Source organism: Scyliorhinus canicula, chromosome 1 (assembly GCF_902713615.1).
Source record: "Scyliorhinus canicula chromosome 1, sScyCan1.1, whole genome shotgun sequence".
NCBI classification, from domain to species: domain Eukaryota; kingdom Metazoa; phylum Chordata; class Chondrichthyes; order Carcharhiniformes; family Scyliorhinidae; genus Scyliorhinus; species Scyliorhinus canicula.
In genome coordinates, this window is record NC_052146.1 from 281979935 (window position 1) to 281999699 (window position 19765).

Below are 19765 nucleotides of genomic sequence, written 5' to 3' on the forward strand. Positions count from 1 at the left end.
GGGGTCAGAGTCGTCTTGACATTCCCTCAACAAACATAGTCATCAGAGGACATGCAGGAAAGATGCACTTGTGCATGAGACAGCTGGGCAACTGTGAAATTTATTTTTAGCCATCATTTTAACAGCTATCAACTTATTCATTCACTTAAACTTTTATACACTCTGTATACCCAAATTCAGAAGAATGGGATTAAAATACACTTTGCAGTGTAGATCAGTTGTTTTCCAAAATCACCACAAGGTACACTTTTGCAAGTTGGATAGTGATTCCGTTCTGAAACATTCAATGCCCCTTTACAGAAAAATGATTCTCCCCCACCCCCATGACATCTCGTAGCAGCTTCATAATGACTAGAATTTTCTGCATCTCTTCACTGCCACCTACTGTTTGTTCTGCCCGATTTTTAAAATAGTGGGTGAGAGATTGGGGAGGATGAAGGATAAAAACAAATGTACAGCACTCCAAAAACTGAATGCAAAATGAGTTACAAAGTGTAAAGACCAGAGAGCTAACAAACATTGCTGTGATGTTTTTAAATAGTGGAGACACATTCGTTCATATAAAATTGCTTTTCCATCTTTGCAGTGCAGTAAATGATTTCATTTAAGTTAAGAGTTATGATAGAATGAAGCACTGTCATTATCATTTTGGAGCAACTTGTAGTGTCTATACTGTAAGGAAACTTCCCAAGCCAGGGACTGGGATCGATTCCGACCGTGGGAGAATTCTGTCTGGAGTTTGCATTCTTTCGGTGTCTGCGTGGGTTTCCTTCAGATGCTCCAATTTCCTACCCCAGTTCAAAGATGTGCAGGTTAGGTGGGATTGGCTATGCTAAATTGCCCCTAGGTGAGGTTATGGGGATAGTGTGGGAGATTGGGCCTGGGTGGGGTGATGAATGGCCTCCTTCTGCACTGTTGGGATTCTATGAACTTTAAAAAACCTAGTACAACACCACAGCAAACCACAAAAGAAGCAATTGCAACATGAGGGGAACCTTTTTCATGCAGTAAGGGGTGAGGACCTGAAATGCACAGCCTGACGGTGCGGTGGAGGCAGGATCAATTGAGGCTTTCAAAAGAAAATTGGATTATCTGAAAACAGAAAATAGTAGGGCTACAAAGGAAAAGGGTGGGAGAGAGGCACTTGTTAAATTGTGCCGTCAGGGAGCCAGACAAACATGGCAGGCTGAATGGCCTCCTGCTATACTGTAACCATTAATAATAACTTATTGTCAAAAGGAGGCTTCAATGAAGTTACTGTGAAAAGCCCCTAGTTGCCACATTCCGGCGCCTGTTCGGGGAGGCCGGTACGGGAATTGAACCTGCGCTGCTGGCCTTGTTCTGCATTACAAGCCAGCTGTTTCGCCTACTGTGCTAAACTAGCCCCTAAATGCTAAACCATTTGATGATAAGATGCTAGGGTAGATGGTCGAAAGCTTGTCCGGAAAGAGAGAAGCTTTGAGGAGTTTCTCAAAGAAGTGAGTGGGGTAAAGAAGCAGAGAGTTGCAAGGAGAGTAACTGCACAGATAGGGCCTAGACAACAGGAGGTGTGACCATCAATGGTGATTTTCCCAGATATTTAAATGAGGAGAAACTTATGTTCATTGAATAAAGTCAAGAATCAATATTTCCAATTTATTGCTTCTATTAATCAATTAGTAGCAGGCCAAAGTGGTCTATAATCTATTAGAACAAATTAAAACTCGTGAATAGTTCTACACTTTGGTTGAATTTGTTCTGATAGCTGTTTTAATATGGTGTCAGCATTTCTGGCTCATTGATGAGAAAGCTACGTGAATGTGAACCCTCTATTAGTAGTTTTTAACTATTTACAGATATGGTCATGCCGGGTCTTGCTCACCATGCATGTAAGCTGCTTCTAGAGCAGGTGGGGGTCGCGACCTGCAGGTGGGTCACGGGCAGGTGTCGAGAGGGTCGCGGATCCGTCCATCGCGGCGCTTCCAATCGCGGGAATTCACACGCAACAGCCACAGCAGCCGGCATGCTTTAAAAACGGCGGCCACGACCACCTAAAAAAATGCGGCCGCACTGTATAAGCGTGCCCGCTCATCAGTTCGCATGCGGCCCGGGAGTGTTGGAACCTGAACCCGGGGTCAAAGTGCGATCCCAGCATAGCGGCGGCCGACTTAGTGGTGATCACCGATGATGAACAAGGCTATGACCTTGATCTGTTTTGCATCCCTAAACATTATTCAAATGATCTGGAGAGAGAATGGTTTAATCATGGATTGAACTGAACATTTGGCAAGGGATATAATAGAAGCCATGGAAAATCATCACATCGTCACCCTCTGTGTACTGAAGAGTGGCGGTAAGATTTTTGCTGACCTTTTAAACTAAAGCATTGAATCAAAACAGTGACCAGTCAATCCCAATTATGGTGAACTTAATCCACTTGAAGAGTTACCGTAATGATCAGTCAACAGAGGAGCCATTCAGAGATTACAAACTGATGTACAAAATCGACGCTTTCCTCCTCGAGAAATTATCCTCACTGGCTAATTAATTTGTTGATGAAACTTGGATACTAACCACGTCTTACCTCTCCTCCTGTGAACCTAATTGGAGTGAGATCGTGAGGATCAAGAAAGCTCACCTCTCACATTAAAGGTAAGAGAAAATGGTGGGTCGCGAAGGTCGGCCGGTTGGTAAAAATGCGTCCCCCGAAAACACTGTTCTAGAGTACCCTCTCTAGGCTGTTCTTTCAGTCTACTACCACGTGACTCTATGCACCATACTGTGGTTGATGCTACTTTCTGGTCCCATATTAACCCTGGCTTTGCCAAGCAGATTTACATTACAATTACATTGCAGGTGGATACAACTACATCCTACATTACCCAAAGGATTTTATGCAGAAATAAGAATTTGCATCCTCCCTATCCTTACTTGATAAGTAAACTGCCCAGTTTAGAACCAACTATTCAAATCAGGTTATTCATTAAGGCCCCGCTTTCTCTACCTTGCCACTCACCTGAGGTCTGGTGATCCTCAGGTTAAACCACCACCAGTCATCTCCCCCTCAAAAGGGGAAAGCAGCCTTTGGTCATCTGGGACAATGGCAAATTCAACTGCTGATCTCTGAAGTTACTGAGGTCATCCAGGATAGTAAGTGTGGTGCTACAATTGGCTCAGCATCCACATTTTGAGGATAAGAAAAAAATTGCTGCCTTTTCATAGCTAGTTAATCGTTGGAGGCTACTGTTACTTTCAAATTAAACAGATAGGGGGAAGCCTATGAAATTTCAGTGCAGGTTGTGGAGTGATTGGTTACAGCCTTCCTATGATGGTCCCGATCATGGGAGAAGCGCCCACTGCCACTACCGACTTTTACTTCGAGAATGGCTGCCGCTGCCACCTTTCAAATGAAAAGAAATGATGCTGTGTACAGTCTTTCGGCCAGGAGGTGGAAGCAAAGAGCAGGTCATACGCCCTGCACATACATTTGACGTCAAGTCATGTGCCCTCCACGTATGTGCTTTTGTCGCCAAATCACAGAACAGAGCAGATTCTTTTTTCCAGCTGCTGGCAAGCAGACAAAAGATGGTTTATTTTCTTAAAAATAAGTGACAGCCAGAGACTCAAATAGGCAGTGCAGGAACTGTACAGGATCTCTCAACAGACGATTCTGCTCGAGAGTGCTGCTAAGGAGAGTCAAGAGTGAGACAGAGAAATGCTAGTGTTAGCTATGTACAGCGCTCCATGGGGCCCCTTTGGTTAACAGCCCACAAAGGAAATCTTAACTCGGGAACAAAGAAATATAAAAGATGATTTCCTGAGGTATGGTTGTGTCATTTGTGCCAATGCAAATACGGATGCAAAGCCCATGTGTGTTATATGCAGGGAAGAACTGGCAAATGAGAGGAGAAGTTTCAGATTTTGAAAAAGAAGTGTTGGGTGAAAAGTTCCTTTTGAGGTCAAGACTACAAAGTTAAAAGGCCACGCTGCTGTATCTGACCTGTGATACGACATTAAATCCATGTCAAAACCCCCGAGGTTGTCAGCATTCTGGAGTAACATCTCCCAGGAGTATCCAGTGTTGAGTAAAACAAGCATTTTGTTGCTATTGTGGCTCATGATGACATACACATGCAAGGCTGGAGTTTCCATTTTCATAAAGATGAAAATGACACAAAGGAACTGGCTGAAGTCTGCACCCGATATGTCTGCCCTCTCCTCCTTTGAACCTGATTAATGAGAGATATTAGAGGACCAAACATGCTCCCCTGTCACATTACAGGTAAACTAATGTGGCGTGGGTCGTGAAGGTCAGCTGACGCGAGTCAAACGTCAGCCATTTGGTAAAAGCTGGTTCCAGGAAAAATGTTTGAAAAACACTGTTCTAGAGGAAATCAGGAATGGATCTGAGCAAGGCAAACACCAAGAAATCTTATTGGGCGGAGATATGAAGTATTCTGACATGAACAGTACAAAGTACAAAGGAGGAAGCATACTTACAAACAATGAATTCAAATGAGCTATGAAAAGACAAATATATATCTAATTTTTCATCTCTTGACAACGTTTTTAAAGCTATTTTCTTTAAGGAAATCTCGAAATAATTGAAACCTGAGGGAATGTAGCTCCACACTTGTCAAGACAAATGTTAGCCATCAGTCTCAAAGATGGACTATCAATAACTAACACTTACCACCACATTAAAATTGTACTTGCACCAGGCCTTTCAAGCCTGCCCCACCCTTCAATATGATCATGGCTAATCAATGCCCGTCTCAAATCCTTTTCTGTGCCATTTCCCATAGCTCTATTCCTCAGTCAAATATCATCCAACTCCACTTTAAATACTTCTAATGGTCCAGCCTCCACCACCCTCCGGGGCAGAGAATTCCAGAAATTTCTACGCACCTCAGTTTCAAATGACCAATTCTCCTCTATCGACTCTATCGAAGGAGAGGATCAAATATGAAGGCAGGCTAGCCAGTAATATAAGAAATGATAGTAAAAGTTTCTTTCAATACATAAGAAACAAACGACAGGCCAAAGTAGACATTGGGCCAATTCAAACTGATTCCGGAAGGCTAGTGATGGGAGACGAGGAAATGGCTGGAGAACTTAATAAGTACTTTGCGTCTGTCTTCACAGTGGAAGACATGAGTAATATCCCAAAAATTATAGAGGGTCAGGGGGCTGAGTTGAGTATGGTTGCCATTACAAAAGAGATGGTGCTAAAAAAGCTAAAAAGGTCTTAAAATTGACAAATCTCCTGGCCCCGATGGGCTACATCCTAGAGTTCTGAGGGAGGTGGCTGAAGAAATAGCGGAAGCGTTGGTTGAGATCTTTCATAAATCACTGGAGTCAGGGAAAGTCCCGATTGGAAGATTGCTGTTGTAACCCCCTTGTTCAAGAAAGGATCAAGACAAAAGATGGAAAATTATAGGCCAATTAGCCTAACCTCGGTCGTTGGTAAAATTCTAGAAACCGTTAAGGATGAGATTTCTAAATTCTTGGAAGAGCAGGGTCGGATTAGAACAAGTCAACATGGATTTAGTAAGGGGAGGTCGTGCCTGACGAACCTGTTAGAATTCTTTGAGGAGGTGACAAGTAGGTTAGACCAGGGAAACCCAGTGGATGTGGTCTATCTGGATTTCCAAAAGGCCTTTGATAAGGTACCACACAGGAGGCTGCTGAGTAAGGTGAGGGCCCATGGTGTTCGAGGTGAGCTACTGGCATGGGTTGAGGATTGGCTGTCTGACAGAAGGCAGAGAGTTGGGATAAAAGGTTATTTTTCGGAATGGCAGCCGGTGACCAGCGGTGTCCCACAGGGTTCAGTATTGGGGCCGCAGCTGTTCACCATATATATTAATGATCTGGATGAAGGGACTGGGGGCATTCTAGCGAAGTTTGCCGATGATACGAAGTTAGGTGCTCAGGCAGGTAGTGCTGAGGAAGTGGGGAGGCTGCAGAAGGATCTAGACAGTTTGGGAGAGTGGTGCAGGAAATGGCTGATGCAATTCAACGTGAGAAAATGTGAGGTCTTGCACTTTGGAAAAAAGAATCCAAGCATAGACTACTTTCTAAACGGTGAGAAAATTTATAAAGCCAAAGTACAAAGGGATCTGGCAGTGCTAGTCGAGGATTCCCTAAAGGTAAACATGCAGGTTGAATCTGTGATTAAGAAAGCGAATGCAATGTTGTCATTTATCTCAAGAGGGTTGGAATATAAAAGCAGCGATGTGCTACTGAGCCTTTATAAGGCTCTGGTTAGGCCCCATTTGGTGTACTGTGTCCAGTTTTGGGCCCCACATCTCAGGAAGGACATACTGGCACTGGAGCATGTCCAGCGGAGATTCACACGGATGATCCCTGGAATGGCGGGTCTAACATATGATGAACGGCTGAGGATCCTGGGATTGTATTCATTGGAGTTTAGAAGGTTAAGGGGAGATCTAATAGAAACTTACAAGATAATACATGGCTTAGAAAGGGTGGATGCAAAGAAACTGTTTCCGTTAGGCGAGGAGACGAGGACCCGTGGGCACAGCCTTAGAATTAGAGGGGGTAAATTCAGAACAGAAATGCGGAGACATTTCTTCAGCCAGAGAGTGGTGGGCCTGTGGAATTCATTGCCGCGGAGTGCAGTGGAGGCCGGGACGCTAAATGGCTTCAAGGCAGAGATAGATAAATGCTTGATGTCGCGAGGAATTAAGGGCTACAGGGAGAATGCTGGTAGGTGGAGTTGAAATGCACATCAGCCATGATTGAATGGCGGAGTGGACTCGATGGGCCGAATGGCCTTACTTCCACTCCTATGTCTTATGGTCTTATGGACTGTTACATCCTCAAAAGAATGAGCCAATTTGTCAAACTTTATGTACCTTTCATAAAAGCATGTTGACTAGGTTTGATTATATTCAACCATGCTAAATGATTAGCTATTTCCCTTTTCATTATTGACTCCAGAATCTTGACAATAACAGATGCTAAACTAATTCCCTATAGTTCCCTACCTTCTACCTTTCTCCATTTTTAAACAAAGGAGTCACATTGGCCGTCTTGCAATCTTCTGGTACCCTCCCGGAATTTAGCGAGCTATGAAAATTTGAACCAATGGGTCCACTCTCTCTGCAGCCACTTCTATTAAAAGCATAGTGTGCAGTTCGTCGGGTCCTGGTGACTTGTTCACATTTAGCCACTTAAGTTTCTCTAAAATTCTATCTCTGGTGATTGGGATTTTTCAAAGTTCTCCCTCTTATTTGAAATCAGCCCATCTGATATCTTAGGGATATTTGCAATGTCCTCCACGGTGAAGATGCAAAAAATATATATTTAGTATATCTGTCATTTCTTTGTTTGCTGTTATTAATTCACCAGCCTCATTCAGTAGAGGTCCCACATGTACCTTAGCCACCTGCTTCCTATTTATATATCCACAGAAACTCTTAGTATTGTTTTTATACTGCATACAAGTTCTCTCTCAAAATTCATTTATTCTCTTATGAGTCTTTTGCCGCTGAATCCTAAAAACCTCAGTCCTTTTGTCTACCACTATCTCTTGCTACTTTAGTGTATCCTGCTTTTCAATTTATTATCCTTGACCACCTCTTTCTCATGGAATCCCACTTTTTGATTGGGATAAACTCTTGCTGAGCATTATGGACTGGCTGTTTGAATATCTGCCACTGCTCATCTACTGATCTGTATCTTACTTTGTTTACCCAGTTCACCCAAGACAACGCCTCCCTCATACCATTATAATTGTCCTTATTTATGTTCAAGACGCAGGTTACGGACCTGTGGCTCTCATTCTCAAACAGCATCTGGAATTGTATCATATTGTGGTCACTACCCCAGGGGATCGTTAACCACGAGATCCCTTATTAATCCTTCTTCATTACAAAACCAAATCTAAAACTATCCTATTCCCAGGTAGGCTCCACAAAGTACTGCTCTAAAAAAGAATCCCTGATGTAGTCCACAAATTCTTCTTCTATGCTACCCTTGCTGTTTCGGTTTGTCCTATCAATGTGCAGATCAAAATCACCCTTGAAACATGCCATTGGTAGTTCCCCATTTATGCTCTGGCCTCTTGAGAAGTCACATTTTGAGAGTCTATAGACTACTCCCACCCTTGCCTTCTTTCCCCCGTGATTCAGGATTTCAACCCAACATCACAACCAACTACTTATGTATTGCAACTCAGCACTGCTCAGAAACCTTCCTGGATTAACAGTGTTACCCCACCTCCTTTACTCTTTGACCCGTATACCCAGGAATGTTGAGCACCCAGTCCTGGCCACCCGTCATGTTTCTGTAATAGCTAAGCCTCACGTCATTGACTGCATTTCAATAATCCAGATTGAAAGGTGCCATTTTGTTTGCAGAGCTATCATCTCATACAGCAACTTAATTTTTGCATTTAATTGCCGATCTGACCTTGCCTTGTGTTCTACCATTTGCAAATAACCACTTGCACTATTGGCCACATTGTTATTTTGTTTTATGGACCAAAAAGCTGTGGTGTCCATTGCTGTGTTCATATAGATAGAGTAGGGATACGATGCCGATTGGTACAAGGGATTAGTTTAATGGCTTCAAATTTTGGGCTTTGTTTCCATTCACCGAGGAGTTCAAGCAAGGATCGAAAAATGTTGATAATTAAAAATAATGAATGATTTTGAATCTGGGGAAAAGTGTGAAATATCATTTTTACTGGTTGATGAAGTTATAAGAATGGACAGATTTAGGGTCAAAATTTAGATGAAAAGAAGAATTAGAAGATAGATTTTCATTGTTCACACACATCATAGCCATTATCATAAGTGGCTATGATGGCAGCAAACTTGCATTTGAAAACAAAGGATTAAGAAAAAGGATGGCAACAGAAAAGATTTGGCAAATCCAAGTGCTGCGACAGTAAACTGATTTTTTATTTCAAATCACACTGTAAAAACTATCACATCCAGCATTTTAATTCAGTAACTACATTGAATCCCATCCCCTACCATTTCCCCTTTTCATTCTTACAGCACTGATCCAGATTAAACAGCTTGATTCTTGAATGAGACATCTTGATCAAGCAGAAGTTTTTCTTTCATTTACAGATCTTTTACTGGTTGCACAAGATTACTTTTCACCGAATACAGCAACAATAAATAGAACATCTTGATCATCCTACATTGGTGTTCCCTGTTCTAGAAGCCCAAACCACAAGGAAACAATCTTTTCCTATTAATCCTATTCAATGCTGTCCTAATTTTAGTAAAAAGCCTTACAACACCAGGTTAAAGTCCAACATGTTTGTTTTAAACACTAGCTTTCGGAGCACTGCTCCTTCCTCAGGTCCCTTCACCTGAGGAAGGAGCTGCGCTCCGAAAGCTCGTGTTTGAAACAAACATGTTGGACTTTAACCTGGTGTTGTAAGACTTCTTACTGTGCTCACCCCAGTCCAACGCCGGCATCGCCACATCATGTCCTAATTTTAAACACTGCTCTCGAATAACCCCTTAATTTTCTCGACTGCAATGCAGGCCACATTGCATGCCTCCGTTTCCAGCCCAGCCTAACTCCTTTTGGCTGCACACTTCAGTCAAGTGGTTCACTACCCCTTTCTCTCAGAACATAAGACTTCCAGGTTCTCATTTTCAAATCAGTCCCAAGGTTTCATCATAGAATCAGTACAGTGAAGGAGGCTGCCATTCAGCCCATTGTGGCTACACCAACCCTTTAAATGAGCACTCAACCCACGTCCACCCCCCCCCCCCCCCCCCCCCCCCCCCCCCCCACAGCCTCCAACCTCCCCTCCCTATCCCTGTAACCCCATAAACCAACCTACACATCCCTGGACACTTGAGGGGCAATTTATCATGGCCAATTCACATAGCCTGCATATATTTAGACTGTGGGTTCAAACCGGAGCACCCGGAGGAAACCCTTGTAGTCATGGCGAGACATGTGCAAATTCCACACAGTCACCCAAGGCAAAAATTGAGCCCAGGTCCCTGGCACTCTAAGGCAGCAGTGCTCATCTTGCTCAAGATGAACAATAATTTTCATTCGCTGCGTACTTAATGAGTGTCATGGATGGCTCCATTCATACAGGATCACTACTTATTGGCCATACCATCCATTTTGCTCACCATTTATATTTTCTTTAAAACTACACCTTTGGATGTTGAAAGGTTGCCACTCTTTGGAAGAGTATCCATTGCCTGCTTGAAAAAAAACCTTCTGTTCAACTATACACCTTCCGTTTCCCTATTCCTTAGATTTCCTGCCCCACATTTGGTACGTTCCTCCATCATAACAGCAGCTATACTTGTGGTTTTAAAGCATGTTGGAAATAGAGGCCTAATATTATTACTGAAAATCGACATATAAATGCACATTGCATTATTGTTCATTTTCCTGCTAAGAGGTATAACAAGCAAAGTCTTATTGCTGCATTTGTGAATATATGCATTAAGCAATATGTCAACTTTATACCACTATTCCATTCACTGCCTATGGGTTTTACAGCAGTAATTATAGGTTTACCTTTCCTTACAGCTGGTTAATTATTACATTTTAAAGCTGTTGCCTGTGTGACTCACTAATGCAGGAAGTTTAATTTGCTACCCAAGCTGCGATCCTCCCCCAATCTGTTATGGCTGAGATTTGATTTCCCCTAAAAGAGGAAAGGGGAGAGGACGGAGAAATTAAATCACAACTTGAACAATCACAGCATCACTCAAAACCTTTTCACAAAGTTTTGGAACAGATGATGCAATTTTGGATTGCTGCTCGTCAGTCTGTAGTTCGACAACATCGTAAAGTGAAAGAGTCTATTTGTTTAAAATGAAAACGAGACATTTATTTATTTGTAGCAGATGAACAACACGATGAAACATTTAAGATAGGGAACATGTTAAATTTTGTCACTCGAGTCCAAAGCTGCTCCTCATGTCTTGGGTAGCTAAAGCATGACTATCCTCAATTCTTAATTTTCCACAGTTAATCCATTTTTTAATCCCATCCATACTGTGCCATCCTTTCCCATACATTAATCAACTTAAATGGAAATAATTTCAGAATTGTAGCTTACATTCAATGTTTGGAGCTCCTCTTTCTGTATTCGCTTCAAACTCAGAACAGCATCGTGGTTCTCTGTAACAAGACAGCAATTGTCCTCAGTCACCACAATTGGGAAAAACATTTACATTCATTCAATAAAAAAAGTTTGCTCAGACTTTCTTCCCCAGTTCAAATCGTAAAATATGCTCGTAACGCAATGGCAAATGATACAAAAGAAAAAAAGGGGTGGGGGAAAGAGAAAGGCAAGACTCCCAGACAAGTAGGCACACTCATTTACTTTCAGCAAGTTCATCAACATGCATGCTCTGACACTCCTCTAATAAGTGGAAATGCCCAAAGCAAACACAACAGTAGACATGTTTCCGGTTGATTAAGCTGAGCTGTCACAAAAGCACTAAACATTGATGAACATTATACATTCACGTCAAAATATCAGCAAAGTAAATATGAACAAAACTAGTTCAAAAATTCCATTTTGCTCTGCGATTGATGATTAAACACAAACTCAGGTCATCTTGAGGAAGTTTGTATTTTGTCTTTTTTTTTCCATACACTACATTTCCCTTAATATTGCAACACTACTATATTAGCAATGGAAATTTAGAATTTCTAAAGTTTACCCAAGATCGACAAGTTAATGGTATCCTGAAATTCTGAACACAACAAAGATCGAGAATGAAGGACATGACTGCACTTAAAATGCTATTACAGTGTACTTAATACTTCCTAATAATGAGTTACTTGCTTGGAAAACACTATCTAGATAAACTGAAAACAGGGAAATCCGACACCTCGCAAATAAGAACAAAGTGCAACCAAAATATTAACTTTCACTTTCTTTGGCTCAAACACTGTTCTGCTAACCTTCCACCCGCCTCATCCAGCAATTCAGCTGGCTACTCACCCTTTTAAATCCCCAAAATGGAACAGTCCCTCAGGTTTTTAAGCTCTCGGCTAAGAATCTAGCTCGACATTTTCTCTCGTTAGCCCATAAAATTATGTAACCATAGCAGCTAGCTGTCAGCTCGTACTGAACTGTTCAGTTCCTTCAAACACAGATGCTGGCTCTCTGCCTCTTGAGCTACTGCACATTTTAATGGGGATTTAAGTTGGGAACTTCTTGTACGGCACTTTGCATTGGCCGAATTAGCTACAGAATAGACACCAAGCACAGAGTTTACAAAGCTGCAGTCAGACAAACTCCTGAAGCATGAACAGATCGCAGCTGGAGTTGTTTCAGCAAACATCTTGGGCTCTCATCTCATTCCTCTTCTTTTTGCTCCTCCAGGTTTAGTAGGGGGCACCACAATTCTGGTTGATCTGTTTCCTCCAGTCAGACACCCAATCCTCTTCCAATTCCACTGTGATTAATTCTCTAACCATCACATCTGTCCACCTGGTCTTCGGCCTTTCTCTTCTCCTTCATCCTGACAGTCCCATCTCCCAGTACTTGGCTCACCACATTTTCACCCTCTCTATAACAGATAACCATATCATGTCAATCTCTTCTTGGCTTTCTTCAATGTTTTCACAACCTTTACTGCCCCCCCCCCCCCCCCCCCCTCCCCAAGCAGCTCACTACCAAGTATAAATATTAAACTAATTTGCCGGGGGATGGGAACCTATGCAAGGAGTCAGAGAAATAGGGAGCAAGAACAAAAGCAAAAGGTAGAAAAGTGAATAAGAAAAGTGAGAGGTGGAGAAACCAAGAACAAAATTCAAACAGGGCAGTAGAGAAAAATATTGGGAGCAAGACAAACATTGTGAAAAAGACAAACTTAAAAGCTCTGTTCCTTTGGCATTTACAATAAAGTGGATGAATTAATCGCGCAGATAGATAGAAATGGGTATGATATAATTGGGTTTACGGAGGCATGGCTGCAGGGTGAACAGGGATGGGAACTGAATGTCTCAGGGTTCAGTATATAGGAAGGACAGGCATAAAGGAAAAGGTGGTGGCGTGGCACTGCTGGTTAAAGAGGAAATTAACACAGCAGTGAGAAAGGATATTAGCTCTGACAATGTGGAATCTGTATGGGTAGAGTTGAGAAATACCAAGGGACAAAAAACATTATTGGGTGTCATATATAGACCCCCAAACTGCAGTGGTGAGGTTGGGAATGGCATTAAACAAGAAATTAGAAATGCATGTAATAAGGGAATATCGGTGATCATGGGTGATTTTAATCTTCACATAGATTGGGCAAATCAACTTAGCCACAATGCGGTAGAGGAAGAATTTTTGGAGTGTATACGGGATGGTTTTCTTGACCAATATGTGGAAGAACCAACTAGAGAGCAGGCCATCTTAGACTGGGTACTGTGTAATGAGAAGGGAATCATTGTCAATCTGGCTGTACGAGACACTTTGGGGATGGCGACCAGAACATGATAGAATTTTGTTATGAAGGTGGAGAGCGAAGTAGTTGATTCGGAGACTAGGGTGCTAAATCTTAATAAAGGGAACTATGAGGATATGAGGTGCGAGTTGGCCTTGATAGATTGGGGACAGTTACTTAAAGGGGTGACAATGGATAGACAATGGCAAACGTTCAAGGAACTCATGGGGGAACTACAGCAACTGTTCAATTCTGTCTGGCACAAAAGCAAAGGGGGTAAGAGGGCCAATCCATGGCTTACAAAGGAAATTAGAAACAGTATCCGATACAAGGAAGAAGCATACAGATTGGCCAAGAAAAATAATAGGTCTGAGGATTGGGAGCAGTTTAGAATTCAGCAAAGAAGCACCAAGGGATAGATTAAGAAGGGGAAAGTACAGTATGAAAGGAAGCTTGCAGGGAACATAAAGACTGACACTAAGAGTTTTTACAGATATGGGAAGAGAAAGAGATTGATAAAGAGAAATGTAGGCCCCCTACAGACAGAAACAGGAATGCATAGTAAGGGACAAAGAAATGGCTGAGCAATTGAATACATACTTTGGTTCTGTGTTAACAAATGAGGACACAAATCAGATCCCAGAAATGTTGGCGAATGAAAGATTTAGGGAGACGGAATAACTGAGGGAGATCAACATTAGGAGATAAATGGTGCTGGGAAAATTAATGGGATTGAAGGCGGATAAATCCCCAGGGCCTGAGATCTGCATCCCAGAGTGCTTCGGGATGTGGTTCTGGAAATAGTGGATGCATTGGTGTCATCTTCTGGGATTCTATAGGCTCTGGAACTGTCCCTGCAGATTGGATTGTAGCGCACGTCACTTCGATATTCAAAAAGGGAGGTAGAGAGAAAGCAGGGAATTATAGACCAGTAAGCCTAACAATCGGTAGTGGGGAAAATGCTTGAATCCATTATCAAGGACTTTATAGCGGAATATTTAGAAAACAATGGCAGGATCAGTCAGAGTCAGCATGGATTTATGAAGGGAAAATCATGCTTGACAATTCTGTTGGAATTCTTTGAAGAGGTAACCAGTACAGCTGACAAGGGGGAGCCACTCGATTTGGTACATTTGGACTTGCAGAAGGCGTTTGACAAAGTTCCGCAAAAGGGATTATTACGCAAAATTAAAGCGCATGGGATTGGGGGAAATATATTGAGGTGGATAGAAAACTGGTTGGCAGAGAGGAAACAAAGAGTAGGGATTAATGGGTCCTTTTCACATTTGCAGGCAGTAACTAGTGGGGTACCACAAGGATTGGTGCTGGGACCCCAGCTATTCATAATATATATTAATGATTTGGATGAGGGAACAAAATTTAACATCTCAAAGTTTGCAGATGATACCAAATTAGGTGGAAGGGTGAATTGTGACGAGGATGCAGGGATCCTACAGCAAGATCTGGACAGGTTGGACGAGTGGGCAAACCAATGGCAGATGCAGTATAATTTGGATAAGTATGAGGATATTCACTTTGGAAGCAAAAACAGGAAAGCAGATTACTACCTGAATGGTAGTAAATTGGGAGAGGGGAGTGTGCAGCGGGACCTTAGTGTCATTGTGCACCATTCGCTGAAGGTAAGCATGCAGGTGCAGCAGGCGGCAAAGAAGGCTAATGGCATGTTGGCCTTCATAGAACATAGAAAAATACAGCACAGAACAGGCATTTCGGCCCACGATGTTGTGCCGAACCTTTGTCCTAGATTAATCATAGATTATCATAGAATTTACAGTGCAGGAGGCCATTCGGCCATCGAGTCTGCACCGGCTCTTGGAAAGAGCACCCTACCCAAGGTCAACACCTCCACCCTATCCCCATAACCCAGTAAACCCACCCAACACTAAGGGCAATTTTGGTCACTGAGGGCAATTTATCATGGCCAATCCACCTAACCTGCACATCTTTGGACTGTGGGAGGAAACTGGAGCACCCGGAGGAAACCCACGCACACACGGGGAGGATGTGCAGACTCCACACAGACAGTGACCCAAACCGGAATCGAACCTGGGACCCGGGAGCTGTGAACAATTGTGCTATCCACAATGCTACCGTGCTGCCCTTAAGAACAAATTAATCTACACTCCATCATTCTACTGTAATCCATATACCTATCCAATAGCCGCTTGAAGGTCCCTCATGTTTCCGACACAACTATTTCCACAGGCAGTGCATTCCATGCCCCCACTACTCTCTGGGTAAAGAACCTACCTCTGACATCCCCCCCATATCTTCCACCATTCACCTTAAATTTATGTCCCCTTGCTAATGCTTTGTTCCACCCGGGGAAAATGTTTCTGATTGTCTACTCTATCTATTCCCCTGATCATCTTATAAACCTCTATCAAGTCACCCCTCATCTTTCTCCGTTCTAATGAGGAAAGGCCTAGCACCCTCAACCTTTCCTCGTAAGACCTACTCTCCATTCCAGGCAACATCCTGGTAAATCTCCTTTGCACCTTTTCTAAAGCTTCCACATCCTTCCTAAAATGAGGCGACCAGAACTGCACACAGTACTCCAAATGTGGCCTGACCAAGGTTTTGTACAGCTGCATTATCACCTCACGGCTCTTAAATTCAATCCTCCTGCTAGTGAATGCTAGCACACCATAGGCCTTCTTCACAGCTCTATCCACTTGAGTGGCAACTTTCAAAGATCTATGAACATTGACCCCAAGGTCTCTCTGCTCCTCCATATTGCCAAGAACCCTACCGTTAACCCTGTATTCCACATTCATATTTGTCCTTCCAAAATAGACAACCTCACACTTGTCAGGGTTAAACTCCATCTGCCACTTCTCAGCTCAGCTCTGCATCCTATCTATGTCTCTTTGCAGCCGACAATAGCCCTCCTCACTATCCACAACGCCACAAATCTTCGTATCATCTGCAAATTTACTGACCCATCCTTCAACTCCCTTATCCAAGTCATTAATGAAAATCACAAACAGCAGAGGACCCAGAACTGATCCCTGCGGTACACCACTGGTAACTGGGCTCCAGGCTGAATATTTGCCATCCACCACCACTCTCTGTCTTCTATCGGTTAGCCAGTTTGTTATCCAACTGGCCAAATTTCCCACTATCCCATGCCTCCTTACTTTCTGCATAAGCCTACCATGGGGAACCTTATCAAATGCCTTACTAAAATCCATGTACATTACATCTACTGCTTTACCTTCATCTACATGCTTGGTCACCTCCTCAAAGAAGCCAATAAGACTTGTAAGGCAAGACCTACCCCTCACAAATCCGTTCTGACTATCCCTAATCAAGCAGTGACTTTCCAGATGCTCAGAAATCCTATCCCTCAGTACCCTTTCCATTACTTTGCCTACCACCGAAGTAAGACTAACTGGCCTGTAATTCCCAGGGTTATCCCTATTCCCTTTTTGAACCGGGGCACGACATTCGCCACTCTCCAAACCCCTGGTACCACCCTTGTTGACAGTGAGGACGATTGCCAACGGCTCTGCAATTTAATCTCTTGCTTCCCATAGAATCCTTGGATATATCCCGTCAGGCCCGGGGGACTTGTCTATCCTCAAGTTTTTCAAAATGCCCAGTACATCTTCCTTCCTAACAAGTATCTCCTCGAGCTTACCAGTCTGTTTCACACTATCCTCTCCAACAATAGGGCCCCTCTCATTCGTAAATACCGAAGAAAAATACTTGTTCAAGACCTCTCCTATCTCTTCTGACTCAATGCACAATCTCCCGCTACTGTCCTTGATCAGACCTACCCTCGCGCTAGTCATTCTCATTTGTGTAAAAGGCCTTGGGGTTTTCCTTGATCCTACCCGCCAAAGATCTCTTAGCTCTCCTAATCCCTTTCTTCAGTTCCCTCCTGGCTATCTTGTATCCCTCCAGTGCCCTGTCTGAACCTGGTTTCCTCAGCCTTACAGAAGTCTCCTTCTTCCTCTTAACAAGACATTCAACCTCTTGTCAACCATGGTCCCTTACTCGACCATCTCTTCCCTGCCTGACAGGGACATACATATCAAAGACACGCAGTACCTGTTCCTTGAACAAGTTCCACATTTCACTTGTGTCCTTCCCTGACAGCCTATGTTTCCAACTTATGCATTTCAATTCTTGTCTATCAGCATTGTATTTACCCTTCCCCCAATTGTAAACCTTGCCCTGTTGCACACACCTATCCCTCTCCATTACTAAAGTGAAAGTCACAGAATTGTGGTCACTATTTCCAAAATGCTCCCCCACTAACAAATCTATCACCTGCCCTGGTTCATTACCGAGTACCAAATCCAATATTGCCTCCCCTCTGGTCGGACAATCTACATTCTGTGTTAGAAAAGTTTCCTGGACAAACTGCACAAACACTACCCTATCCAAACTATTTGATCTAAAGAGTTTCCACTCAATGTTTGGGAAGTTGAAGTCACCCATGACTACTACCCTGTGACTTCTGCACCTTTCCAAAATCTGTTTCCCAATCTGTTCCTCCACATCTCTGGGGGGCCTAGAGAGAACTCCCAACAAGGTGACTGCTCCTTTCCTATTTCTGACTGCAACCCATACTACCTCAGTAGGCAGATCCTCCTCGAACTGCCTTTCTGCAGCTGTTATACTATCTCTAATTAACAATGCCACCCCCCCCCCCCCACATCTTTTACCACCCTCCCTAATCTTATTGAAACATCTATAACCAGGGACCTCCAACAACCATTTCTGCCCCTCTTCTATCCAAGTTTTCGTGATGGCCACCACATCGTAGTCCCAAGTACCGATCCATGCCTTAAGTTCACCCACCTTATTCCTAATGCTTTTTGCATTGAAGTATACACGTTGAAGTATAGATTCATTGCGGGAGGTTTTGTGTATGAAGCAGGGATGTGTTGCTGCAATTGTACAGGGCCTTGGTGAGGCCACACTTGGAGTATATTGTGTGCAGTTTTGGTCTCCTTCTCTGAGAAAGGATGTTCTTGCTTTTGAGGGAGTGCAGCAAAGGTTTACCAGACTGATTCCAGGGATGGCGGGTCTGTTGTATGAGGAGAGATTGACTAGGTTGGGATTGTTCTCACTCGAGTTCAGAAGAATGAGGGGGGATCTCATCGAGACTTATAAAATTCTAACAGGACTAGACAGGGTAGCTGCAGTGACGACGTTACCAGTGATGGGTTTGTCCAGAACCAGGGGTCACAGTCTGAGGATTCAGGGTAAACCATTTCGGACAGAGAGATAAGGACACATTTCTTCACACAAAGAGTGGTGTTTCTGTGGACTTCATTACCACAGGAAGTAGTTGATGCTAAAACTTTGAATATATTCAAGAGGCGGCTGGATATATCACTTGGGGAGAATGGGATTGAAGGCTAGGATTAGGATTCAAAGCAGGATTGGGCTCTTGAGTTGGATGATCAGCCATGATAGTGACGAATAGCAGAGCAGGCTGAAAGGGCCAAAAGGTCTCCTCCTGCTTCTATCTTCTATCTATATATTCAAAGCATTTAGGCCTAAATTTTCCAATTTCAATGCCAACTCGTACATTTTCTAAAATGGGTTACTAGCGGCATTACTATACAATCAGAAAGTCTAGAACATGTCCAAGTTGAAGATGGTATAACAAAGACCAAGAAATGTAAACCTTTCCCCGATGAGAGACGTGTAGCATTAATGTACAATAAATTAGTAACTCTATTCCTTTGCCAAATGAACAAACCTTGACCAGTTTAATCATGGAGGAGGCAGAAATAATTAACTGAGAACCAGCCATCACTTTAAGCAGAGGTGGAAAGAGAAACGTAGACAGAGGTGCAAGGGTGGATTGACTGTTTTACATTCTTCCAATATTGACTTTTTCCTCAGTCACTATCCAACTAGGAAGGGTGATTTCTTTGAAAGTTGTATAATTTGAGAGAGCTAGAGGGATTTGATGTTGAGAGGCAGTTCTCTGAACTGGAGATTGTAGAGCTAGGGTCATAATCTCAGAAAAAATACTTGGCAATATAGGACTGGAATGAGATGACATTTCTTTACTGAGGTGATTGTGAAGCTTTGGAATTCACTACCCTAGAGGGCTGCAGATAGTATATTCAGGAGTGGGGGTGACAGATTGTTGGGTACTATGGGCCTCAAAAGATTTAGTGAAAATAGAGTTGAATAGAAGCTCAACAGTGATCTTTCTGAATAGTAGTACAGGCTAGATGGGTCTTATGGCCTGCTCTTATTTATCTTTTATTACATATAAATAGAAATCAAGGGTGGACACAGAGGACATTACGCCAACATATGCAGATGGAATGAAGAGAATGGTTTAATGTAAAGTGGACTGCGAGCACCATTAGAGTGAC

At 42.9% G+C, this 19765-nt stretch overlaps 1 protein-coding gene across 2 annotated transcripts in view; it reads right to left on the reverse strand.

Annotated features, from left to right (window-relative positions):
* fmn2b (formin 2b) overlaps positions 1 to 19765 on the reverse strand; it is a 499858-nt gene that overhangs the window by 347529 nt on the left and 132564 nt on the right. For both annotated transcript variants that reach the window (XM_038814212.1, XM_038814205.1), the window contains one exon: positions 11063 to 11124. In XM_038814212.1, the coding sequence (XP_038670140.1) occupies positions 11063 to 11124 (62 nt within the window). The remainder of the gene's footprint in view (positions 1 to 11062; positions 11125 to 19765) is intronic.